The sequence below is a fragment of the Sceloporus occidentalis genome, unplaced genomic scaffold (assembly GCF_023333645.1).
Source record: "Sceloporus occidentalis isolate IW3139 unplaced genomic scaffold, rSceOcc1.0.p SCAF_10, whole genome shotgun sequence".
Classification (NCBI taxonomy): domain Eukaryota; kingdom Metazoa; phylum Chordata; class Lepidosauria; order Squamata; family Phrynosomatidae; genus Sceloporus; species Sceloporus occidentalis.
The window spans coordinates 36442384-36469323 of NW_028316990.1; the positions used below are offsets into that span (position 1 = coordinate 36442384).

Consider the following 26940-nt stretch of genomic DNA (forward strand, 5'->3'; position numbering starts at 1 on the left):
AGTGGTAGGGGTTAGTCTGAGGTGCGCATTGCTACATGCTTCTCCATGAAATTGAGTGGAAAGAATTGCTGGGGGAGAGCTGTGTAATGATACGGCACATGAGTGAGAGAAGCTGTAAGTATAGTTGGCCTTTTCTTGGAAGTCGATACCTGCAGTAATTCAGTTCTTCATGTTGCATATGTTCTTTAAAAATGAGCACTCTTTGCTAAAAGTGGTTTTTGCCACCAACTTTTTTGAAGGCTTTGGAAGACAGAAATCTCTTTTTCACATATTTCGTTCTTACAAGTATTACGCTATTCCACGGTTGCTTCTTCTCAGCGTCTGACATAACGGTATTTATCCAAGGTATGCATGGTGTAGTGGTTTGAGTTTTGGACAGCGACCCTGGAAACGAGAGTTTGAATCCCCACTCAGCCATGGAAAACTATTGGGTGACTCTGGGCACATCACACTCTCTCAGCTTCAGAGGAAGGCAGAGTCAAACAGCCCTCCAAGCACATCTTGCAAACCATGTTGGGTTTGCCTTAGCGTTTCCATAACTAGGACTACAACAACCATGCATAACGTTTTTGTCCTGTGTATTTGAGAAATTACGCAAAGTCTTTCTAAACTCCAGCTTGTTCGACTACATTTCATTCAACCACTTTGCTAGCTTACCTCCTCCTTCCTTATATTCCAAACCGTATTCGCCTTCAATGTTATTTACCTCTCTATTTAGCTGCATCGATTTATCTTGCCCTTTCAGCTGTTTTGATTTTACAAGGCAGAAGTTTGATTTGTAACCTTAACTGTTCTTTAAATACTTCTAACCTTCTCACTGTTTGTTTCTTATGCATATTACTGTTGAACTTTAGACACTGTCCTTTAGGGTTTAGAACTTAACTTTATTCCCATATTTCTTGCGGTGCTTTTTGTCATTGACCTTTTTACGGTTTGTAGATCTTGCAGAGTAGAAAATTTCCATTCATACATCTATCGGTGCTGTCCGTTCCCGATGTGAAATCAGATCCGTATTGAAAGTTTTGATATATGCTGTTACAGTCTGTCCTCACCTTACGCGGGGGATCCGTTCCGGATCCCTCCGCGTAAGGCGAATTCCGCCTATGCTCAAGGCCCATTGGAAACAATGGGGCTTGTGCGCAGCGGCGCGCGCACGGGGCGCAATGGGTGCACGCGCCCATTCAATTGAATGGGACGCACCGCCCCTTCCGCCCTGTGCGCGCCCCGCGGCTTGAGCGCGTATGCTCAAGGCCGCGTATGGTGCGCCCGCGTATGGCGCGGGCGCGCTGTACTTAAGGTTTCCATTGTCAAGGTTGCCTTGACTTGGTTGTAGGACTTCCTTAGATTGGGTCTACATAGTCATGGTTAAGAGTATCTTCACCAAAGTCAAGAGTCATAGTTAAAGAACTGTTTCTTCATTGCCTCAGGCGTTCTTGTTGGCTGAGAAGTGATACAGAAATATAAAGCAGATCCCTATATTCTTCCTGTATGTATATATAGAATCTCAACTGGAAGGAAGACCACAACAATCTCAAATTCCCTTCTCTGATCACAGCAGCACACCTCTACACTTGTTAAGGATCAAGTGTGGCTCTTATGGCCCCTTTTTAGATGAGTTAATATTGTACCTTAACTTTTATCAACACAAGAATCATCCTCCTTCTCTGAGCAGAGTGGCCTTTTTGAATGCCAAGGTGGGAAAATGGTGGCATCCCATAAGTTCTAGCCTTGATTTATCCAACAGTCATATCCAAATCCATAATTTTGGCTCCAAGACCTGCCCTCAACTTGTACATGAGGTTGACTTATACATGAGTATATATATGATAACCTCATCATGGTTAGGATAAGCATGCAAACCATAATGCTAAAGCTGCAATTCCCAATGGCTATATTAAATGAGAATTATTGGGATTGCAGAACAATGGATCTGGAGGGAGCCATGTTGTGGAATGTCATCCTAAACCATAATGGGATGTTGCATGCAAAGCAATGCCATAGTGTATGTAACTGCATACCAATACAGTCACACTGAATGAAATACTTATATACCAGATATGAAAACTATTTTACAAAAGTGATTAAAGGCCTTATTCTTATCAATTCCTGGATGATAATTAAAGCTGGTATGCTTCTTGTATTACTTTTTTAAAAAAGGTATATTGTGCCAAAACCATTTTCTTGCATAAAAAGAAATGTTGACACTTGTGTATCACTTTCCTGTATTCTGTTGTTACTCAGTTATTTTAAAAGTTGCTGAAGCCTCTAATTTCTAAGTTGATCTGACTTGAACGTTTTAATCAGTATTATTTATGAGTAAGCGGCTGCCACGGCCTGTTGATTCATTGATTTTCAGTCATTGATTTTTGTTCTTTAGCCACTGAATAATTATCCCTTCAGATCAAGCAATGTGCTTTGTGAAAAATCTTAATTAAAAGTGCATTGTTATGATTGCATGGCTCTCATTATTGTAAATCTGAATGTTGCCTCAACTTAATTCTGTTTGAAGAACTGGCCTTTGTATCAAGCATTTCCCATGTTTTGTAAAGGAAAGTAAAAGAAATATACTGCTATTTATATAAAGCTTTGTTTATATAAAGGGGAGTGATGTGTGAGTCTTACCATGGCTTTAGGAGAAGAGATCTCACCTAAGGATTTTGCCCACTAACCAAGTTGGTTAGGATCAGATCTAAAATATCTGATCTCCTTGTTACCTCTTCCACCTTCTGGACCATTGAATTGTCTTCAAGGCAAGTGGGGAATTTTAAAACACCACTTTCACATTTCTCGGCTTGATCCTGGACCAAAAATGTATTAGTTTACTTTCTGAAACCTACACATTTTCTCTTCTGTTCACATTTACACTGACGGGAGTCATTATTTTGAAAGTACCACATTGGAAAATCCTTCGTGTACATTTCTTTATTTACCTCGAATGCACGCACTTAGCAAAATGTTGGGTAGCTTTTGTTGCATGACATCTGAAAAGGGCTGCATGTTTGTGCGTCTGGTTTTTCCCCCCTTTAAAAGGATTCTAATTCTCCAAGAAATAAAAAAATAGAATGATAGATTACTTTGAAAACTGTATTTCCTGGTAATCAAGTGTTTACAGAAAGATGCTTTGTTCAGACCTTTTCCTGAAGCTTTGTATGCTTAAACAAAGAGCTTTTAGACTTAAACACAGCTGTTCATTTGAAAATGAAAAATCAAATTAAGCAGAACCAGCTTTTGAAAGTTAATGCCGTATCGCAGCGGAAACAAAGGAGGGAAATACAGTGTTGCATGTTTCACTTAAATAACGTTCTCTTTAAAAAAGTTTCCCAACTAAAGAAAAGTGTGTTTTCAAAGGCGCTCATCTCTCTCCGTATCCTGCAATAGAACATCTGTGCTCATTCTGATGTGGATGAATGACATGAATTAAACCAAAACGGTTGAACTGCTCTTTTTAACATAATTACACCTTGTTCATTTTGGAGACACAATGCAGGGATGAAATGCCAATTAAGGCTGGTATGTTAATGAGATTGAGACTGAATAGCGGATTAGTGCGGACACAAATCCAACTGGAATTGATTGGATATAATCCCTGCCGTTCATTCTGTTTTGATAGAAATGTTGTTCCATGTTTGAGCAACTCCAGTGGTGGCTTATAAATAAATAAATAAGGACGTGTTTTTATTAAGTTGTCACCTGTTTTGTCACTCGAGGACAATTCTGATAGGAATTGGATGGGCATCGTTGTCATTCTTTGAAATGTTCATTTGGAAGAATTCTTTCTGTGAGGCAGATTTCTCCATCTGTTCTTTGAGAATGCTTTCTTGAATGCTTCCATGATTGAGCTATACTAAAATCCATAGCAGCTCCTTAGTGCTTGAACTGGATGAAGAAACCTTGGGCCTCATTCCCGCTACCTTTTAAACAGGATCACAAATCGGTTTAACCAGTTTAAACGACAATGGTTGACACTTGAACCAAATCGCTGAAGCGATTCAGAGATGGGGACCTCGCTCTAGACCCATTTAACCCGCATCTTTTTGACACTGATTTTTTCCATGTATTTTTGGATAAATCGATTCCATGCAAGTGTGAACCAGATGCGGATTGGAATCGATTTAAATTTGCCCTTTGGCCGGCTGGAGCGGGTCCATTTTGAATCGATTCATTCATCAATCGGTTATTTTATTTTATTTTACAGCAAGAAAATGTGATCGGGGCAAATGTTGTGTGAACCACACTCTGCTGCCGAACCGATCCATTGATTCAGATCGCAAAGTGGTTTATTTGTAAGTGGGAATGCCAAGTTCTATGAGAGGTAAAAGCAGCGTAAGGAAGATGTCTCTCCTTTCCCATTTCTAGTAGTAGTTTTCTCCTTGTGATTTTCTGGTTCCTAGCAGCCTTTTCTCAAGGGATGGGTTGGAGTTTCTGACCATGTGTGCAAGGGAATATTTTATGTGCCCATTGAGAATTACCTGGCAAAAGTCTATTTGCCTACGTAAGCATGCCCACCACAAGGGATAAAGAGAACTTGCTCCCTTTGAGCATGTGCCATCTGTTGAACATGTTGAAAGGAATTTGAAATTAATTGTTTTGCATGTTGGGGAAAATTTTATGCGGGAGATGTAATCTGCTTCTATGATTCTGCACAGAGCAAAATCAATATCTTGACTAAAATGTACAGTATGGAAGATGACAGCGATAACAACAGCAACACAAAACTGGATTGTGAAGAAGGTCTACCGCAAGGAAAGAAGGAAGAATAAGGATCAGATTTCTTAGATGCACCTCTGCTTTACTTTGAAATAGTTTCTGGTTCCAGCTCTTGTCCACCTTTTCCTGAAATGTATCAGACAAAAATATGTTAGTTAAGAAGCCAGGAATAGTTCTGCGTTCCCATATTCAGTGCAGATTGTTTTGTCCGTCTTGAAGGCAAAGTATATAATTTCCACAAAATCAGGATTGCCTCTAAACAGCTGGGGTTAAATTGCTGTGTTGCGAGCTACTCAGGGCCAGCTATCTATGGCATCTTTTCGTTTCTCTTCACTTAAAATCAGATGGTCTTTATTTGTTTCAAAACAGGTTTATAGTAATCAAAGCACAGTGCCTCTGATAACAGATATTGTCTGTACAGTCGGTCCATGGAACTATGATCATTACTTACGCGTCTGGCAATGCTTCACTTTGCAGAGCCAGCTAAGAGAAATGCTTGTCTTTATTTCTAAATTTCTAGACACCTCTAGCTCTTTTGGCTCTTTGGCAAAATGTTTTTTTCCCCCTTACATAATGGTTACTCCGCTGTGAGTTTCTGTGTGGTGTTTTGAGTACAATTTGCAGACATTGCTGCAGGACTGAAAATGAGATGTTAACTTACTAATAGCTTTCCTACTTGTGTGTTCATTGGATATCTGTGTGCCGCTGGAAATCTGTGAAATTACATGCATTTTAGAATTATATTAAAGAAATACAATATGAAACAGACTTACAGCAAGCCGTATTTTAAACACTCGTGTAGTCAGGACACCAGTTGGTTTGACACTGATGTCAAGGGGTGGCCATAGTTTGAAAGTTGGCACTTGGTGTATTTTGGAATGGGCCGGAGGAAGAAAGTATGATGTGTAGCATATTGCATGAAGAGAGAGAAGGGGTTAATTTTCACCTGGAGAAGACAATGTTGCAACTCTCAAAACCTTGATTCTTTGGTTAGGTGTAGTAATGGGATACCAGATGAGCCTGCGGGGATGTTGAAGAAGTAATGGTTGGGGTAAGTGAAGGTGTAGTAGCAAGACAAATCTGATAAGCTTTCAGTGTATAAAGGATCCAACCTATTCAACGAAGTTCCAGGTAGCTGCTTTGAGCAGATGGTGCCCACAAGAGGAGTTGTGAGCAGAAAAGTCTTTGCTATAGACGTAACTTTGAGTATACTGAAAATTTAGGCTATACAACCATGGTTTTCAATTTACAATTGCATGTTTACTGAGGAGTTCTGTATCACAGTGATGACTCCGATGTCAGAGCAATTGGGCTTTTTATCATAGTTAGCCAGTTGTGTTGTTGTTGTTGTTCTTCTTCTTCTTGTTCTTCTTATTTATCTTCTTATATCCCACCTTTATCCCAACATAGGAACTCAAGGTGCCGAACAGGTATAAAATCAGGAGGTGGCCTTAGTTTTGGGAGCCCTGGCTTAAATCCTGTTGCCACGAATTTGTGTTGGTTTTGGCAAGTCATTACCTCTCATCCGTCTTTATCTGTGAAGCAGTAATTCTTACAGCTAACCTCACAGGACATTTTGTGAGCAAACTTCCATAAAAGTAGCTTGCAAGTTAAAACTTGTATAAAGAGACAGAGGATTGTACTCAAGATGGATTTCGCACTGCGGTTGTTAATGGTGGTTTATAAGAAAGATTTTCTGGAGGAACAGTGCCGGATGGAGCCCAGTAAATGGAGCCAGGTAGTCTTCCCAACCCTCAGAGACCCACCTTCACTCTCTGAACTTGCTTGACAAGTTGACTTTTTTGTTCTAATTTTTATCATTGATGTTACAGCTGTGTTATTAACTGACTCTCATTTACACATGTCAGAGGAGGAGAAAAATGGCCTAATTAACTGCTTTCCCCAAAAGGAGGAGGAGGGAAGAGGAGGGCGGTGGGCTGCCAATTTATTCCCCGATCCCCCCTTCAATGCGTGAGATTTACAACCACCTGTCAGATATGAGCAGTAAGAATCATTTTCTAATTACCACGATTTCTACCACACCAACATTGAATTGTTGGGGCCTTTCCCCCTGTTCCTTTTAAATTAGGAAACAATTCCATTAAGGGAATGTTTCATTTTTCGGTCGGCTCCAGCAGCAGCCTGGATCTTTTTCACAGCGTAATTGATATTCGATATGTGTTATTAATGACTTGGCCCAAAGAACATGGGCAAAGCAAACAAGTAAACACACTAATTTCAGCAACTTGGCCACAGTTACAATAAAGAAGGGGATGGTGCAGTAATAAGTGCCTGTTGCTGGAGATGCAATATTGAAGCTGTTTGTCTTCTGTGGCTACTGTTGGATCGAAGGAGAAGCTGCCTTTGTTCCCCTCTTTCTCAAGTAGAAACCTATAGCCACCCCATGCGCCTAAGGTCTCTTGTAGGTTGTTGTGTGGGGTTTCACACTCCTCTGCTGTTTGCATGGGTTCTTTATTTCCAGGGCTTTGTGTTTGTGTGTACATGTGCTGTGGATCTATATGGTTTATGGATACTTTGGTTTGAATTGCAATGCTACTGAGTGGGATTATCCTCCTATGTCCATGAAGAGATGGCTTGAGACTTTTAGTTTATGGATGCAGACAACCAAGTATCACCCCTTTGTTAAAAGAGGGGTGATGTTTGGGTTCTCTGCATCCACACACTTCGTAGTGGAGAATTTTTTTTTTATTGGTACGCCATAATTTTAATTACTGTATATACTTGATTATAAGTCGACCTCATGTATAAGTCGAAGGCAGGTTTTGGGGCCTAAATTATGGATTTTGATATGAGTCGTGGATAAATCGAGAGTAAAACTTAAGGGGTGCATAACAAGGGATGCAAAGGGTGAAACAAAGGAAAGCAGTGCCAGGTAACCTACAAAATTCCAGCAGGCATAACTGTTTGTGTTCATTCCACAAGCTTCATGGATAAGGGAATGTAAAGGGAGTGTGAGTGCTTCCAGAACAGATGACACACTTGCCTTTCACCAGCGGATGGTACCTTTTTACAGTACAGTATTTACATTGATCCATGGATAAGTCGACTCAGGTTTTTGGAGTCAATTTTTTGACTAAACTTTCTAGACTTATACATGCGTATATACAGTAGCACACCACTTTTAAATGAAAGACATCACTGTGCTTGATCAGAGGCCCAGTCCATTTTAGGGAATTTTAATGGAAGCATGTCTCCAGCTAAACTCATAGGGGCAAAAACATCAATTTTTTAGTACTTTCCCCTTCCCTAGATGTTACCCATGAAACCTGTAGGAGAAAATATCCAGTACTGTACCCAAAAAGGAAGCACATAAGAGTGCTTGAATGGTACAGCGGGACTCCTATTAAAGGAAGGGTATCTCTAGAGTCTAGGCAGATGTTTTGGTAGCTTCACTGAATAATAATAATAATAATAATAATAATAATAATAATAATAAACCCTGATATGGCAACTCCAGCTTGCATGTCGGTTGTGTCATTTTTCTTTCCTTGTGGAATACCGGCTCATGTCCAATAAAGGGATCAATGCTGGCAATCAAGACCTGCTGCTTGTCCAAAGGTAAAGCAACAAATCTTGACGGCAAACATCGATCCCTCTGAGTTCTTTGTTGGCATTTGAGATTCTGTTAGAGCATAACATTTATGGGTAATGAACGGAGGTTGTCATCGTTGATAGTTTGTCCTGTTCTTTTTTGTATGATAACCTGCAGGATACCCGGTCTTAAATAATGCAACAGTCAGTCCCTAGAGGATATAACTCTGAGATAATTTAGTGGTTATGCATATTTTGAATGGCTGGACTTGAAGAGGCATTGGTTTTGAAGTGGGGAGGGAGATGAGGAAGTGCTGATTCTGATTTGAGCATTCATATCATTGCTGCAAAAGTAATAAAGAAGCAATGGATGCTGTTCTGGCTTGAAAAGCTAAATGCATTGATTGACAATGTCTGTTAAAAATGGACTATTAAAACGACAGCTTTTTGTGCCCTGAACGTGTTTGTTTTTGCTTTGGTGGCAAAGCACTTGGTGGCTGGCGTGTACTTATCAGCTCTTTTGTTTTCTTCCTTGCCCTCTGACCCGTTGTCCCTGTAAAATGGTGATTGTGCATTGTTGGCAAAGGCAGCCAAGTGTAAATTTCATTTTTTTTGCTTCAGCGAATGCTGCTCTTGGAGGTAGATTTACACATCTGCAAATATTTGTTGGCTCTAGGCAGGAGCACAGAGATCAATAGGTACATCTGAAATGTTAAACAACATCTGGGGAAGGGAATGGTCTTGATGGACTCTGATTACAGAACCATTCCAATTTCAACTCTTAACGTTGTTGCCCTCTGCTAACGGCATCATCATTCCAGGTTGTTTTAAAACAGGTAGGCTCTTTCTGTTTTGGAAAGAAACTTTAACTCCAAAGAGTACTCAGATTTTAGAGGTATTGTCAGTCGCAGCACAAACAGACTTAGGATAGGGCTTCCTGAAGTATTTAGTATTTTATTGGGCACATCCCAAATACTTTATGCAGGTTTGGGGGAGTGGAGCAATGAGAAGTGCGTTGGTCAAGTCTGGGGTTGTTACATGCTGCCCAACCCAATAGCCACGTTTTCCATTAAGTGTACACTGTGGATACTCAAGTCCATTAAATATAATGGCACAGTAAGATGGTGTCCCTTGCATAAAATAGCAAAATCAAGGTTTGATTTTGAGAATTTCTATATTTTTAAAATATTTTCAAACTGTGAATGCTTGAATCCGTGGATATGGAGGTCTTAACTTTGTATAAGCAAACTACACTAATGAGAGACTTCATTGGAGCCTTCACATCTCTATTCCTTGCACCTCCTCCACCTTTTGCACTCAGGGTCCACATCTCCACTTTGTTCAGCATGAAGCCAAGTCTGTGCCCAGAAGCTGTTGCAGAGAACAGAAATATAACTCATTCACTGGCAGATACTTAAAAGCATCTTGTTGCCGCTGTATTCTGCAAGTGTGGTGCTTTTGTCCTGCATCATTACATTCATAAGATCCAAGCTGTCTAAGCCTTTCTTGCCTCCCGTTCACATTAAAGATTCATGATCTCCCCCTCTTTTTTATATTGTACAGTTGGGTTTGCAGTTAGATGAGAGCAGGGGAGTTTTTCCTGGCTAAGACAGGAGGCTGTGCAGCACAGAAGGCTTTTACATTATTGCTTCAGTGTCCTGATGTCACCACTAGCTCACTAATGCAATGTAAGTCATAAATAAAATAGACATAAAGGGGAGACTGCTTGCTAACTCCTGACAAGCTTAACCTCAAGGAACCTGAAGCAGCAAAGTATGAACTTTTAGCAGTGCCCCAATTTCTCTGTTGATTTTTGATGAAGTTCTGCACCACCAAGAATGTGTGTGAACACTGATTGTGCAAAGGTTGTGCACTATTAAAAATGTGTTTCATTGGCATGGTGGAGTAGAGTGGAATGATGTTAAGGGAAGACAAATGAACTTGAAATTCCTAGTACGGCACTTTCTGATGTCAAGTAACTATGGCGTTCACATCTTTTTCTCTAGAGAACACTACATCAGTTTCTACACACTAAATTTTCAAACTGTTTTATGGATGTAGTGGTAAAGATTTCCACAACACTTTGGGAGTGAGTCTTCCTTTCCTATCCTTCCATCTTCCACCTGTTTTCCTCCTTACTCTGAGTCCAAGCCACAAACTCAGAGAGTTGGCCTTCATAGACATCCTATGAGGACATTATGGACCCCGAGGGTCTGCAAACCAGAGGTTAAGAACTCCTGGTTTAAATGACTTGTCACCTTCAAAGGAACCTTAGCACTCAACAGCCTTTCTATACATTAAACTTGCATGGAATTTCTTCCATTAAAATAAACCTTTTGGAAGACATACTGTTTATATGTTAAAAAAAAATTCTAATCACCATTTTAAAAATCCCAGGAGAGGTGCTGAGAAATGCAATAAAACGTGTGCTCTGTTTAATAGTTGCCACCTCTGGGTATCTTGTAGGTTTTCCACTAATGAAATGTGAATATGACTTTCATTTTAGACGGGCTGAATTTCCTTTTATCCTCCCGTTTTCTTATATTGCTACCCTTTAAAAAGTTTATGGAGTGATTTGGTTCCTCGTTTATCCATACATACCTTTTGGTTTTCTTTGGAAAAGTAATGCTTTATTTTGAAGAACGCAAGGAAGCTTGTCAGACTGCTTCATGGCAGGCTCCCTTCATAATCCTATCTTGATTTTTTAAAAATTGGAATTATGTATAGGAAGAATAAGAGAACAGTATGGTTTCCTTTCCCATCCAATTGTTCTCAACATTCAAACAGTCTAGAAAAGCCACACTCAAAGTTTACGTATCTGTTTAAAAGGTTTATATGCAACGAGACCTCAGTATCTGCTTGGGTTTGGTTCCAGGAAAGCCCATGTAGATCAAAATCTGTGGATGATTTAAGTCTGATTATAAACAGTAGTGTAGTAAAATGGTGTCCTTTATGTAAAATGGCAAAATCAAGGTTTACTTTTTGGAAAGTTATTGTAACATGTATTCATGGACTATGGTCATAGTCTGAAAATGCTTGCTGATGAGTTGTTGATGTCCTTTTGGAATGTTAATCCCAAATACGGTATATTGCTGGTCTCAAAGTGAAACTCTTTGACCGACAATGACTTCAGATGAATCTGATACTGCCTCTCATCTTCCAAATTTATTATATTGTTTTCTTGGGAAGGGTTTTCCCCCGTTTTAAATGTGACTGCAGTCTCTCCTGCAACCCCAGAACATAGCTAACTCTTCCTGAGCGTCCTGTGGCTTTTCCTTCCTATACTGTTACTATACTGTGCTGAAACGGTTGAGAATAACAGCAATTAAATGAGGCAAAAATCAATTTCTCTGTTCACACATTTCAGCGGGAAGCCTCATGAAAGTGACTACAGATCACTCTGGCTGCTGTATTGGATTTGTCCCCAGACCCCAACCCTTTCCTGGCCAGAGGATTTCTGTATGAAGCCATCTGTTAAAGTGTATTGAGCATTAGATAGTAAATAGGAATGGGCTGAAGGTGATTGATTCTATGGTTTTTCTAATATGATACTTTCTGTGTGTCTTAAAATGTTCATGTGGTTCCTTCTAGGTGCCTTCACTTGTACTTGCCATAGAAGGTACACATCTTATTCCAAACATGCATTAGGCTTAGAGTAATATATAAAGGGGGGCAGTGTGGCATAGTGGTTTGAGCATTGGACTGCGACTCTGGAGACCGGGGTTTAATTCCCAGTTTGGCCATGAAACTCACTGGATGATCTTGGGCATGCTCTCAGCCTCAAGAGAAGGCAATGGCAAACCTTCTCTGAACAAATCTTGCTGAGAAAGTCCTGTGATAGGGTCGCCATAAGTTGGAAATGACTTGAAGGCACACAACAACAACAAACAAAGTACATATAGTGACACTTTACAAACTATGAAGTAAGTAAACATTGATAGCCAGGTAGCTCCCTTAAAGAAAATAGGTGCATTTTAGTGTAGAAGAAGCGGCTTGTGCTAAAAACAGCAAAACCTTCAGGAAACGTTTCACAGAACTCTTTAGCAGACAAACTGATACCATTTATGGTCTTATCCTTTGCAGTTTGGCTAGTTTGCACATGCACATTGGTTTGGTTTATTGATCAGTAATAACTCAATATGCATGAATTATTGCTATATGCTAAGGGCCAGGGTGGAATGGTCTATTTCTTCCTATTGCATCCCCTAAAAAAAAACACAACAACATTGCTCTGGGGGGAATTGGAAACACTCTGGAGCATGTTTTGAGGATCACAAGGACTGTAATGGGAAATGTGTTGAGGAGAAAGTCCCAATTGTATACAAGGAATATACCAGTGGATCTAGCTATAATTATTGGGGTATGACTCAGATTTGTTAAATAAACATTGAAGCTCTGGAGTAAAAAGTTTCATTTCTGATATTTGCATTGGGTTTGAATGGTACAGCTGTTGCTGGGTAGTGTACTAAAATCCAGTTGCTCTGCTGGTATGCTGACCCTCAACTTTCTTTCCAAGTTCCATAAGTACTGCTGGATTAACTTCAGTTGGGTTTTAATATGTCAATGTGGATAAAGTATATGAAGGTGGGTAGGGATGAGAGCATTATATAGCAGCAAGAAACACAGCTAATATTGGAGCTGCCTTTGCTTCATTTTTCCTAGAGGACAGATTCTTCTGCAGATTCACGAAACAGAAAAAGCAAGCGCCCCTTTTTAAAAGCAACAATAAAAATAGAACACCGTGCGGAATTTCAGTGTGTTCAAAACACAATTCATGACCGTTTCAATGCTTTACCTGTTTGGAGGGCTGCAGGGATCCTGATAAATATGCATCCATCTGGCCAAATGTATTTGGGTGAGGTTTAGTCTGACCTGCATCTTTGCTTCTTGCCAGTGTATCGGCATCATAAACGAATATGTGCTTCCGTCTCTGTTTGAGCCCTAATCCTGCAGACAGATGGCAGAACTTTAAAAGACATTTCCAACAAAGCAATTCTGTGGATGGAAGTTTTTCCCATTATAATTAGTAAGATTATCTTTGTAATTTCACACTGAGACTTTTTCTTTTCCTACCTGTACGCCAGAATTAGACAAACTTTAGTTTGTTTTGCTTGCTTAAATGTACTAATGAAGACTGGAGGCAAATCCTTCAGACCCTGCCAGTAGTATACCATTGTTTGGATTTTCTCCATGTGCTGCCAGTAATGAAGAAAATGTTTGGGGGATAAAGATACTACTCATGCGCTACTTGATGCGATTGTCCATGGTTGACGTTATTTTCTCTGTTATTCACTGCAGAAACAGACCATAAAAATGCACATTTCCCTCTCCAGTCACCAGAGACCTCTTCCCTTCGTCTTGGTATTAACTATAGAGTTATGAACTGTAAGATGCTCTGCCACAAATCGCTAGCTCTCACTTGCCTCCTTTCGCCCGTTTATAGTAGTATAATCCATTCTTGTGCAGAAACGGTAGAATAACTGCTTTTGCTTCCATTAGGGAAATGTACAAGTGGTCATGCAAAGGTGGTCTTAATGGTAAAGGTTCTTCCTGGCCATCTCTTCACTCCATGCATCTGTGGAAGTAGACCTACCATATATACTTGACTATAAGTCGACCCCATGTATGAGTCGAGGGCAGGTTTGGGGGCCAAAGTTATGGGTTTTGATATGGCTCGTGGATAAGTCAAGGGTAAAACTTTGGGGCATGCAACAAAGGATCTAAAGGACAAAGCAAAGGAAAACAATGCCAAATAGTGTACAAAATTCCAGCAGATATACCTGTTTGTGCTCACACTAAAGACTGGATGGATGAAAGAGTAGAAGATGTCAGTGCTTTCAGGACAGATTACACGCTTGCCTTGCACCAAAGGATGGTTCCTTTGATTGGAGACTTTAGTCAAAAAATTGACCCAATGAATCTAAATCACAGGCCAATGTAAGTACTGTACTTTAACCGTTATACTGTCGCCCCTTCATTTTCGTGGGGGATCCATTCTGGACACAGACCTCAGCAAAAACGAAAACCTTCAATATTCAAGCCCCATTGGCTTGAATGGCGACGTATGTCCCATTTTATCCCTTTACATTTGCTGCTCGCGCATAAGTGAGGGACGCAGATCCTAAGTCCGCGAAAACGGAGGGGCGACTGTACATTAAAAAAGTACAGTACTTGCATTGACGCTTGGATAAGTTGGGTCGGGTTTTTCGGGTCAATTTTTTGACTAAGGTTTCTAGACTTAAGCGTGAGTATATACAGTGGTCTACTAAAGCTTACACTACAATGCCATTCTCATAGTTCATCTCAAAAGTGCTACAATATCCCTTTGCCTTCTAGGATGAAGTGGATTTAGCCTGCTGGTAGGTTCATTTTCTGCTTTCCAGTTACTCCAACCTCGCTTCGGCAATCTGAGGGCAAAAAATGGGTATTGGATTGTAAGCCGTCTGGATGAATCAAATCTCATCACTGCCTGAAGAAGACTTCAGGAGGCTTGTATTGTATAATCTGATTCTTCTGTTGCTCCTAAAGTGTTCCTTGAGTCTTGTTAGTGAGAGTGATTTGTCCTGGAATGCTAATTCCAGTAGATACTGATTGGAAAATAAAATAACATTATAATTATGAAGAATTATGTGTTGATCATTTGTATTAAAACTGTGTTGATAATTTCCTTATTTGAGCTGGGAGGGCTAACTATAAATGTACATTTTTTGGTTTTCTCCACCATCAAGAAACTCTTGCTATAAAAAATCTGGGATGCTTTCGGTTGTCATCTAATGGTGGGCATAGAAACAAACACCTATTATTGTGAACCTTGCAAGAGTTGATGCCTCTAATGAAGTCCCCCTGGGAATGGGTCAGGAAGAGGGCCAGCAGGGAAAACACATACACACCTGTACTGCAATATTTAATTGCCTCAATTATTGCAGCCCTAACAATAAGGATGGGACTCTAATTATAGCTTAAATGGTAAAATTGCAATTTAGTGTTTGTTCCTAAGTTAATGTTTATTCTTACTCAAGCTAATCTCTAGGATACAGAACCCACAACAAGGGCTGTTTTATAACACTTTAACAAAAGTGTCTGCAAATATGCATGTGGGATTCTCACTAAAGGGGAGCAGAAGTTTGGAAAATCTGCTTACTATGTCAACCAAATGCCTTTATTGTGTCAACCAAAAGGATACAAGATTGTGTCCATGATTTTGCCATCTAAAAATCTCCAAATTGGAGGCTGCAGAGAATGAGAAGAAGCAAGGAAGAGGGAATATGTCATTTAAGCCATCATGTCCTATTGTTGGATGACATCTACACTGCAGAATTAATGCAGTTTGACACTCTTTAAGTGCCATAGCTCAGTGCTATGGAATTCTAGGATTTGTAGTTTCAAGATTTGATGCATGAATCATTTTTGTTAGAAGCTTTGTATATAATGTATGATAACTTGCACACTCTTTACGTTTTATGTTTAAAATAAAGGGGGAAAGGAACTCAAAAAGACTGACACACTAGTTGTAGCTGACCCTGTTAACTGAGCATGATATGCTGTGGTTATCCATTCATCCTTTTCCAATGCATATTTACTCCATTGGAGTCATTGCAGTATCCCAACTGTCTACAGAACCACTTGCCCTACTTTTTATTTACTCATTTTGTGTTCTTTTGGTAGACATCTAGTATATTAATGAAATGCTTTACCCAGAAATGGAAAATTTTTTGGCAGAAAAGTTCAGTTATTAGCTGCAACATGGTTCTACATTGAATAAATGCAAACTTAGGCGGGGTACAGATGGGCAGGGGAAGACGTCTTGGAGGTGTATTCTGCTGAATACGGAGCCTCCAGACCGCCCGCCCCGGGGGCGTGGCTCAGGTGTATGGGGCTTCCACATGGGGGGCAGTGAAGACGCCTCACCTGGGGCCGTTTCTGACCCGCAGTTTCCATACCGCCGCCTCGGAGGACGCTGCAAAGAGAGAGGCAGCTTCCGCACGGGCGGCCAAAAACAGGGCTTTTTTTTTTCTTTTGCCGGCTGGCGGATGCACAGCTGCGCAGCTGCGGCGCTCAGCACCGGCGGCAGAAAGCCTATGTGCACATTTAAAGCACCCAGGCCCCTTTAAACTTTTTCCCTCGCCCTGCCCAAGAACAATGGTGGTCTCCTGCCAGCTGGTGATCAGCTGGTGTTGGCATCCTTGTCTGCTTGCACGTTGGTAGTGTCACCAGCATCATGGATGCCTCCTCTCCTTTGGTCCCCACGCTCTTGCTGAATCTGCAATGCACAGCCACAGCTGTCGCCGCTGCCACCGCTGTCCCCCTGCCAGCCCCCATCACCTCCCTTGTACATATGTAAATATTTAAAGTTTTATTGTTTTTTTATTGTTAGGTGAAAATGGCGCAGGAATGTGTGTAGGGGTTCACTTTAAATTCCAAACTTTCCCCAATTCTAGCAGTGCATGCGTACATGTTGCTCTAGGGTTAGGGTTAGGGTTACGAGCATTAAAATAGAGTGCAGCTGTGCTGCAGCTTCCACATCTGCATGGCATCTGACACTCTAATTAGAGCCTCGGTGCAAACTGCGCATGTTCCAGGACCCCGACTCATTATGCGAAGCAGCAGACACGGAGCTTTTAAATGGGCAACTTAAATTAGCGGCGTAACAATTCTGGCGTATCGGTGCAGCAGCTTACAGACGAAGATGCGCAGCTGCGCAGTATATAGAAAAGAAGTGGGGAAAAGCAGCACCTTTTTAATGCCGCTTCTTCCCTCTTGGGGCGTGCGGGCGGCGTGTTCATGGCGGCATTCAGGTAAGGGCTGTCTGAAGGCTATACCTTCATGACGTCATGAACACACCCCTTTTTGCCCGTCTGTAACCCGCCTTAGTCACTTGTCATTTGTAGATGTTTAACTGATTTGGTGAGTATAGTTTAGTGGAGACCAGCAGTTGGAATTAGACTACAGCGAAACTACTGTATTGGTGGGCTAGCCATCTGTGGATTGGAATTTTTGACCCACATCTCTGTGCCCTATATAGTCCTGGGGAAAATCACTAGCTGTGTACAAGTTTCCAAGGCAAGTAATGTGTATATAGGCCACACACTTGACTCTGAATGAACTCTTTGGCTTTACCTGTAATACCCTTCACCTGAAGGGAAGACATAATCTTTCTATTCTTCCAACGTAGCTTTGCATCAAGAGAATAGGTTTTATATTTTCCATGCATAGAACTCCGACTTCCTCAAATGCTGGAGCCTGGATTTCCTAAAGCTCCTCAGAGGAAGCAGGTGTTTGCGTACTGGAATTTGTTTAGTAGCTTTCCATGCTGTGTAAGCTGAGAATACTTCTATCATCTTTTATACAAGAACTAGTCCTCCCTTTTTAAAGGTCACTCCTATCTCAGTCAGTTCTTAAAGTTCAAGAGGAAATAAACTGCTTAGAGTTGGCATTTTTCAAGTCAAGTGTCAACTTTCTGAGCCCCCAAGCTAAGACACACACACAAACACAGAGAGAGATTAATAAGCAAACTGCTTTGCTGATAGCTCTAGCAACCAGTGTGCAAGACTACTCCATTGTCCTTTTGTGCATTCCTTGGTGGAGAGAAACATGAAGGTTCTCCTTCTTGCTTTGCAAGGTGCTCTGCACCATGGATGCTTCTTAGATCTGTTTCCTTGTGCGTTGGTTCATTGGTACAAGCAATAAGTTCTCCAATACTGGATCTCTTCCGACAGGCCCTTCCTGATTAGCAACCCAGCCACCCATTGATTTGACCATTATACTGAATACTGATGTTTTAGGGGAGGGAGGGAATAACAGGAATTACCATTGTATTGGATGGATTTTTATAGTAAACCGCCTCGATCCTCATGGAGAGGCGGGGTGAAAATAAAGTATTCTTATTCTTAAGCAGAAGACGTGGAATGTTTTGTGACCGTGCTGATATATGAGAGTTACTTCAGGCCTACATTGTTTTGTTACCAGATGCACAGAGAAGTTTGGAGAGATAGAACCTGCAAGTTGGATTTTGGGAGCCAGCTGCATTGACTTGTCTTTCCTATGCTGGAGATGGAGAGATCGATATGGAAATAAACAGGAAGAATGGGCTTTATTAATCAAGTACATTGGAGGCAGCAGGGAAGATTATAATGGAACATAGGTGTCGATCGAAAGGAGTGCTGAGCTTAAGCTATCTAATGTGGGCTGCTGAAGTGTCTGTATTGATTTCAGAAGATGTAGGGTACAGCGATATCAGACCTGCTAATTGGGATGTTGGGTTTACCTCCGGGAAAGGAAGAAACATGGCTTTCGCTTGTCACTGCCTCCTCCTTTAGCTTGGCTTCACTGTCCCCTTGGCAGGTAGCTCTTCAATGGTGTTGGATAGACCTGGGAAGGCATAGAGACGCATTCAGCTCCTGCCTGTCAGTCCGGACAACCCAGATCTTGGATGTATGACTGCGTTTATGAGCTAACAGTATGGGTGAAGGAAGGCTCATTGGTGATATTGAAGCCATGAGAGAAAAATTGCATACACTGAACATATTTGTAAATTGAGCTGATAAAAATCTTTTAAAAGGATAACCGATAGAGCACCTGCACTCCCATAAAGATGTCAAAATGATTTCTTTTCCTATGGGCTCAACGGCTTTCGGTGGTAAAGAATTCCACCGGCCGTTTGTAAATGGCTTTATTCCTCCCAGCCGATGGCTAGTAAGAATTGGCTCTGGATGACAAAAGTAGAAAAGGGTTTAGAAATAGGCAACAATTGGGTCTCCCCCCCCCCCCCCCCGCAGTTATCTCTATGCCACTGAATGACTCAACGGAGGCATAAACTGTTTGAGTGATGAAAATCTGTGTGTGGCGGCACATTATTTGAGCTGTTACGAGAGCAAGGGTGGTGTTTTGTTTATTAAACAGTGTGTTAAATTGGTCTGGAATTTCCATGTCAGGTGGCTGAATCAATACCTTTGCTTAATTCTTTCTTATTGTACAGAAATTATATCTAAATTTTACAGTACTTACAGATAAATCTACAAAACATCTTGAAACACTTTGCATTTAAATAAAACTGATGCAGAAAGGGCAGATATTTTAAACATCACCTTTCAAGTTTGTGTCTTGCTGGCCTTGAACATAACTGGCTGTGTTGTCATTTTCTTCGCATCTTTCTCCCTCTGTAGAAGGGGTTCTTCTTGTGAAAGTAACTTTCCTTTTCTGCTTTATTTGTCTGACTCCTTTACAGAGTTGCAAAATGTAGAAGGCATTGTACTGGAGCACTTGACATTATAGTATTGTTGAACTTAAGAGACAGTGGATCCATTTGGTGGCCTTACAATAGACTACTGGTGGCCCATTGAAACTGTCTGAGCTTCTAAAGGAAGAAGTGAATAGGAATGCAACATCAACCTTGCATTATCTAATTTCTTTGGTATATTCACTGAAATACAATTTTGTGGTGCATGCTATTGTGGACAGCGCCACAATGTTGGCCATATTCCCCATCTCTTTTGAGTTAGGCATTGCTTTCCCATTTGTGTGTATTCCACTGTTGCCTGTCTGCTTTCTGTTTGTTTGCAGAATAGCTATCATTTGTGAGGATCTATCACCCAGAAATTCTAAGGAACACAGAAATGTCAAGGCTGCATCTGCTCTGTAGAGATAATCCAGTTTGACACCACTTTAGTGTGTAGGAATTCTATGAATTGTAGTTTGTTGTGGCACCGGAGCTCTCTGAGAGAGGCAGCTAAATGGCTCACAAAACTACAGTTCCCATGATCTCATAGCATTCAGCCATGGCAGTTAAAACAGTGTCAACCTGGATTATTTCTGCAGTGTGCATGCAGCCGTAGCAATCAAGTATCTAGAAATTAAACATTCATTGTATTTACAGAAACGCTGTCATTGTTTTCAGTATTGCTGGATGGTCTGTTTGTCTCCCCTCTCCCTGAATACTGTTTCAGAGAAATCCAATTGCAAAGGAGTAGCCAGTTGTGAAATAAAAACGTACAGATCAGAAAACTGTGAATGACCAGCAGCATGCGATGCTCATTTCCTGCAGGAGGACAGTAATATGCATTCAGAATGAAGTCTGATTGGGAAAGGTCAGCTCAGATAGTCCTGGGGAGCATTCATAAAGCAGTAATGAGTCACGAATCTGCGAGGCCTCTTTGTTATTAAAGTGTTGCACAGATTTTAAGTTTTTTAAAATAAGTCCTTACATCCTTTCCCCCCTTGTTCTTATTTTATTAAAATAAGCTATTGTCCTACCGTCAAGAGCATTGCGGTAGGATTCTTCATTGACGGTGTGATGCCTCGTATGCTCTCTGCATTTTAATATCTGTCTTGATGCAATGTTTTCTTCCTATTAGTTCAGCATTCAGTCTCCCGCTCTCTTTTTTTTACAGTTACCTTTCCCGAACTATGTATATACAGGTTTGAATAATTTAAAGTATGGATGACATGTTGCTCATTCTTCTTATATCTCTCCTTCCCAAAAGCTTCTTGGGTACAGTTTCGTATACGTAGGGACATAGGGTCGAACTGCATACATTACTCTTGCTAAGAGGTTGTGGGATTTGAAGGAGCATGGGGGCATTTTGCCATATTATTTGTGCACTACAAAAATAGGAAATGACTAGGAAGTGATTTCTGCTCACTTGCTGTTATTAAAAAAGGCCTCTCCTGGGCCTAAAATGGCCCCAAACCATTGGGTGTCCCCTTTTTCCCTCTTCCTACCCCTGTCCCACCATCTTCCACTTTCCTGCCCTAGCAAGGGAATGCGTGCAGCCAGCCCAGCCATGCTTCCAGTACAGGTAATTTTTGTGTGTGTTAAACATGGTTTGTGTGACCCTAGACATATTCACATTCTTTCTACTTTTGCAGGATTCCTGCCTGCTTAGCCCATGCAAATGTTCAGGGCTGACTGTGTTTAACTTGGACACAATAAAGCCGAAGATGGCAAACCCCAATGAGCCAGAACAAAGCCATGGTCATGGACCCCAAAAGCTTTGCTCCATAGCTAGGTTTTAGCATGGTGGTGCAATGAAGTCACTGTTACTTTCGGTCAGGTCTCTAAAGGAAAGGCATCCCACAGTTTAGAATTACAGAACTGAGGCTGGGTTTTGGGTTGACTCAATAGTAGGAATTGCATAGCAGGAATTCTAGTTTCAAGAGCCAACCTGGTGTAGTGGTTTCGATGTTGGACTATGAGTCTGGAGACCAGGGTTTAAATCCCCTGCTTGGCCATGGAAACCCATTGGGTGGCCTTGAACAAGTCCCATTTTCTCAGCCTCAGAGGAAGGGAAAGGCAAACCCTCTTTGAACAGATCTTGTCAAGAAAACCCCATGATAGGTTTGCCTTAAAGAAAGGCACACACAACAACAACGCAATTCCAGGGTCAAGGGATTTGGGGAGATACAAAGTTCAGTATAGTGAGCGCAATCCGGGGTACATCAGAGATACACATGCAGAGTGAATGCTATCTGAAGTTTAGAGAAGGAGTACTATAGTTAGTTCAAGGCTTTCATGGCCGGCATCCATAGATTTTTGTGGGTTTTTTGGGCTATGTGGGCCATGTTCCAGAAGAGTTTATTCCTGACATTTCACCAGAGTTTATTCCTGATGTTTCTCTGAATATCCAGCCACAGATGCTGGCGAAATGTCAGGAATAAACTCTTCTAAAACATGGCCACACAGCCTAAAAACCCCACAAAAATCTATATTTCTATGATTAGTTGGTAAAGAAGCTGTTTGTCCATCTAGGTCCTGACTTCCCAGTCTTCACAAGCCCCTGAGCTCAGGAATGTATGCCAAAACCTTTAAGGAACAAATAGTGTGTTTGCCACACTCCTTAAATGTCATGAATGTTCCTAGTTGGATAAGAGTGCTATATTTCCATAGGTTTCTATGAAAAGGCTTGGCAGGGCTTAAGGGGAGGCATGTGCAAAGGGATTGTGCCTCTCTCCATGTTGTGCTTTGGCATCAAAACTCATTCGTGAAGTAAGCAACAATGTGATTACATATTGAAAACTGATGGGGCAAATTGGATTATTCATTATGCTTCAGATTGAGTTGAAATTGTGGAGGACAGTTTTCCTCTCTCACACTTCAAGGTCAAATGGGGGTATTTACCGTTCTCTCTCTGTTTGTCTGTGGATGCAAATTGAATTTGGTGATTCAAATTGATGAAATGTTAGAAATACAAAACTCATCAGAGGCGACACGGAGAGAAATTATTGGGGCGAAATGGCTGGTGGCTTCGCCATTCCGTGTCCCGGCCTTGCCTTTGATTAGTAATTATTTCAGTCTTTGCTCTTTCTTTCTTCTTCCATTTTTGGTTTTGTTTCAGTTGTTTTGATTTCTGTTTTTCAAAGCAAAACGTGTAATGACACTCAAGTATTTAGAAACGGAGTCAGATGGTGGAAATAGCGAGCTGCAGGCAGCACCGACTGCAACTTGGGGGAGCCAGTGCCTTTCTGTTCTTGATCCCTTTCTTTTTTATCAGATGATTTCTCCTTTTTCTGTAGGTATGGTCAGGGTCCTCAGACTGCCAAAAGATACTTGAAGTGCTGGTTACACACCTGGAAAAAAATAGCAGTCACATTTTATTCCCGAGGATTGCAAAAAGTGTTTATATACATCAGACAGCATGAACTATCTTCCAGAGCTGTTGTTTAGTGTAGGAACCAAAGCTCAGTGACAGGGCAAGTGCTCTTCATGCAGCATGTTTCTGCTTCTTTCTTTGACATCTCCATTAAAAACTGCTGGAAAAGACCACTTACCACAAACCTGGCCCTGCAGGCAATATTGGCTTAACTATTGGCTAACATAAGACTTATCCACGAGTCATCAAAAGCCATAATTTTTGCTCCGAAACCTGCCCTCAACTTATATATGAGGTCGACTTATACATGAGTATATACAGTACTCTTTTCGTGTCCTTTGCCCAATATGGCTCCTATCTGAATTTCTGTTGTCCTCCAACAAACAGTTAAGAAAACCCTTTTTAAAATATATATCTTTATTCTCCCTTACCGTCTTATGTCAGATGAGTTGTTGCTGGCTCGAAAATTTCAGAAACAGGCTACATATTTTTAAGAGAACTTGCAGTTACAGTGGTTCTTTTTCTAAAGAGAGGATCTATTAAAATGCATCTTCTAGCTTCTGTATTCATGGTCTCTCTCATTGTTCTTGGAAGGGCTGAGGACATTTTTCAAAGTGGAGTTTTATCATTAAGACGATATTAAAGTGGCCGAAAGAAAGGAAGGAACACAGCATTAAAAGAATCTGCTCCGCTGCTGGGAACACAAAGATCCTGCCACTTCATTCAGTGGACATGGACCAGTGAGGAGCATTAATAGATGGATAAACAGAAGTGGGGTGTTCTTTTCCTTTTGTAAGGCCAAGAATATGTACTTTGAACTTGTAAAGATTTCTGAAAATGCCACCACTCTCAGAGTTCAATTCAGCCATCAGATGTGGGGTTTAATATTTTATGAGTTTTGTAAAAATAAAATGAAAGGGTAGGATTGAATGGGGCATTGGCTTTAAAAGAGCCAGAGGTTTATCCAACATACTGGGCTGAGTTTCTATGACTGTAGTAAACAAGCTAATAGGTATATTGACCTCGCACATTCAGGTGCCCTGCATAGGTTTAAACTGCAGCTCCTATAATCTCTGATCGTTGGCCATCCTCGCTGAGCCTTTTGGGAGTTGGAGACAACAGCTTCCAGTAGGGACAGGTTTACACTAATAAGAGGGATCTTATTTTAACTGCTGTTGTACCTGAAAAACAGAAGCTGCACTTGGCTCCCCCAGTTCCAACCTTGAACCATAAAAAGCCTTGCAGTCCTGAGCAGAAAGGAGTAAACTGCGTCTAGCTGGGCAACAGATCACACAATTGGCAGCCCTTGGAAGAGTGTGATGGATTGAAAGTTGATGGAAACAGTCGTAATGACTTAATAACAACTAGGTTTTGAAGGGGAGCGATGAGAGCCTACTACTTGGAGCAATTGAAGAGGTTTGGAGGAACAGAAGCAGCCCCAGCATTGCAGTCTTTCGCTTAGTTCTTTTAAACTGCGCTTTACATGGTAAGAATCAATAAAATAAAAACATAAAACCTGCCAAAGTGGTGGCAAACTGCATTGTTTCTACAATGTTGATGCACCCTAAGACTGCAGACATTGGGCTTTAAATAAGAAATAAAGAACTATTTAAGTTTTTTCTACCTCTCCCCCGGAAAAAAAACTGAAAGAGAAAAAAAATGGAACCGAACCATGAATTTCAGTTATGGTTGGTATATGTATGTTTATATCCCAAGATGAAAGTGGTTTAGGGATCTTAAACTGCATGATGGCCCTCGGGTAGTAATTTCTTTAACACTTCCTGAAGGTATTATTGCTGGCTGACATTTCTTGCCTTTTGTTTGCTTATGTACCCTTCCATTCTGAACTTGGAAGAATTGCCCTCTTATCGATTGATAATTATTTCTGACCTTTCTGCTAGCAAAGAGAAGGCCCCTAATCCGGCAGTATTCAGCTTTTTCAGAGCCAGAACCAGTGAGATCCTGACCGATGAGATCACTTAATTTTAAAATCATATCTGTCCGTCCTTTTAGTTCTCATGTATTTAAAAGCATCAATAAGAATACCTGAAACCTTACAGGTTGAAAGGAAAAGGTAGTCAGGCCAGTGCTGCAGCTTAGTTGAGGATCATATCCAGCCGGTTAGTTCTGCATCTTATAGACTGATCCTGCTCTCGACTCGAATGAAGATTCATTGCAGTCCTAATTTTGTGTTTAGCTCTGTGCACTTTTCCTCCAAAGCTGTATCATTTGCAGCTAGTTTATCCAAAAATGACCATGCATAAAATTGGGTTCTTTCATCTGTGTTCTGAAACCGTAGCAGTCGGGGCTGGAAATGAAAAAGGAAAGGGAAAAAACCACCACCATTTCCCCCTTTTTCAGAGTCTGTATTATTGAAATTTCTGGCTTTCATAATAGTTTTAACAGAAGATGTACATGGTCCTCTATGGCAAAGGTTTCATTCTCTGTGTAACTAATTAATTAAAACAGAAAAAGGGACAGGGGCATAGCGATGTTCTGGTTATTAAATTAGACCTTTTTTCACAGCAGATTTATAGCCTTCATGATTAACTTTCCCACCTGACTATGACAATGGAAGGAATCTCTTTTACACTCTGACTATTAAATTGGTATATGAATAGCTTTGAATTGAAACTGGAACAATTCATATACCATTTTAATTCACTGACAGATTTAAGATGCAAGCTCATAGCAGAAAGCAGGCGGGTATTTGGCTGAGAATTTGTGACCATTGTTTTTAGTTTTCCCCAAGGAGTCAAAAAGATGCTTCGGGGGAAAGTTACTTAATACAGCCATATATTTTTAGGGGGCAGGTATAGAACAAATATGGGCAGCCATGTCTAGATATTCTGGTGTCTGCTTTTTTTTGATTTCGTATAGTGAGCATATTTCTAGCCCTCTGATAATACAGTATAAACATACAATGACATGTTTTTATTCTCATATTCTTTCCTGTACCAAACTCCAATAATGGAAAGTGTTGTATTTGAATTTTGATTCAAGAAAGCTTTAGGTCCATATTACTTTGCATGTCTCTGTAGATACTTTGGGGGATTCAAACATACAAGATGCCCTTCACATCAGTGCTACTCACAATAGTGGTTTCCAGACTAGTGCCATTCCTTGGCCAGTTCCCTGGAAATACTTGAAAAATGTTCATGACCATACTAGTATAGTGTGCTTATAAATATTTGTTTCTACTTGCTTCCCCTTTGTAGCCCTCTTCCACTCCTTGTTTTGGGCCTGAAACAGGCCAGGGCTCCACAAAATAGGCTTTAAATGGCAAACCACCTTCCTTTAACAGCTTCTGGAAATGATATTTGCCTTTTCTTGGCCAATTTTTAGGATGAGGGCAGAAGGGGCTTCATGTCACATGGAGAGCCTTGGTGGATCCCATATGGACACTTTGCAGACAAAGTGGTGGTTTCTGGACTGTAGTCATCATTGACTAGTCTTGATGCTGATATCCACTATTGCCCAGATGTCATCAGGCAAAGACATTTGGAGGGAAGTTTCACCTGACCAGTAATGTCTCCGTTTCAAGAGTGTTTTCATTTCAAGATCCTTCCATCCTGTGTCAATTTGCAGTCAAATGCCCAGTGTCAAAAATAGAAACTTACTCTGTTTTTGGTGCCTTTGTATTCTTTAGTGCCAGACTGTTGGAGAAAGCTCGGAAGCAGCTCCAAGAGGAGTTATTGAAGGTCCAGAATCAGCTTCTGGAGGAGAAGAAAAAACGTGAGCAGCATGAAGCTTTGGCTAAGTGCTTGCAGAAGCATGTGCATCTACTCATCAAGGTAGGTTGCTTGGATGAAAGAAGTCAATTTTGTTTTGGCAGTTCCTTCACTGAGAAGTTGTTCCCACCCTCCCTCCCTCCCTCCCTCCTGCACACACTGTTTGTAGCATTTTTACAGTGTTTCCTATGGTGATGATGTCCACATCTGAAGGTTAAATGTTCTCCATCTTTGCAATACAGATTACTTTGAGATATCTGCAGCTTTATAATCCATTGCTTGTTTTTCCAGCCCTGTCACCTTATAGAACTGCATCTTGTTTAGATATTTGTTGTAGGTTGATTACAGAAACCGACAGACACAGG

At 40.9% G+C, this 26940-nt stretch overlaps 1 protein-coding gene across 2 annotated transcripts in view; it reads left to right on the forward strand.

The window, feature by feature from the left end:
* Nucleotides 1–26940, forward strand: part of LOC149306482 (mitotic spindle assembly checkpoint protein MAD1-like) — a 366682-nt gene that overhangs the window by 55659 nt on the left and 284083 nt on the right. For both annotated transcript variants that reach the window (XR_016282433.1, XM_089539539.1), the window contains exon 11: nt 26494–26638. Coding sequence is in view for 1 of the 2 variants with exons in the window: in XM_089539539.1 (XP_089395665.1) it covers nt 26494–26638 (145 nt within the window). In the remaining variant the exon portion in view is untranslated. The remainder of the gene's footprint in view (nt 1–26493; nt 26639–26940) is intronic.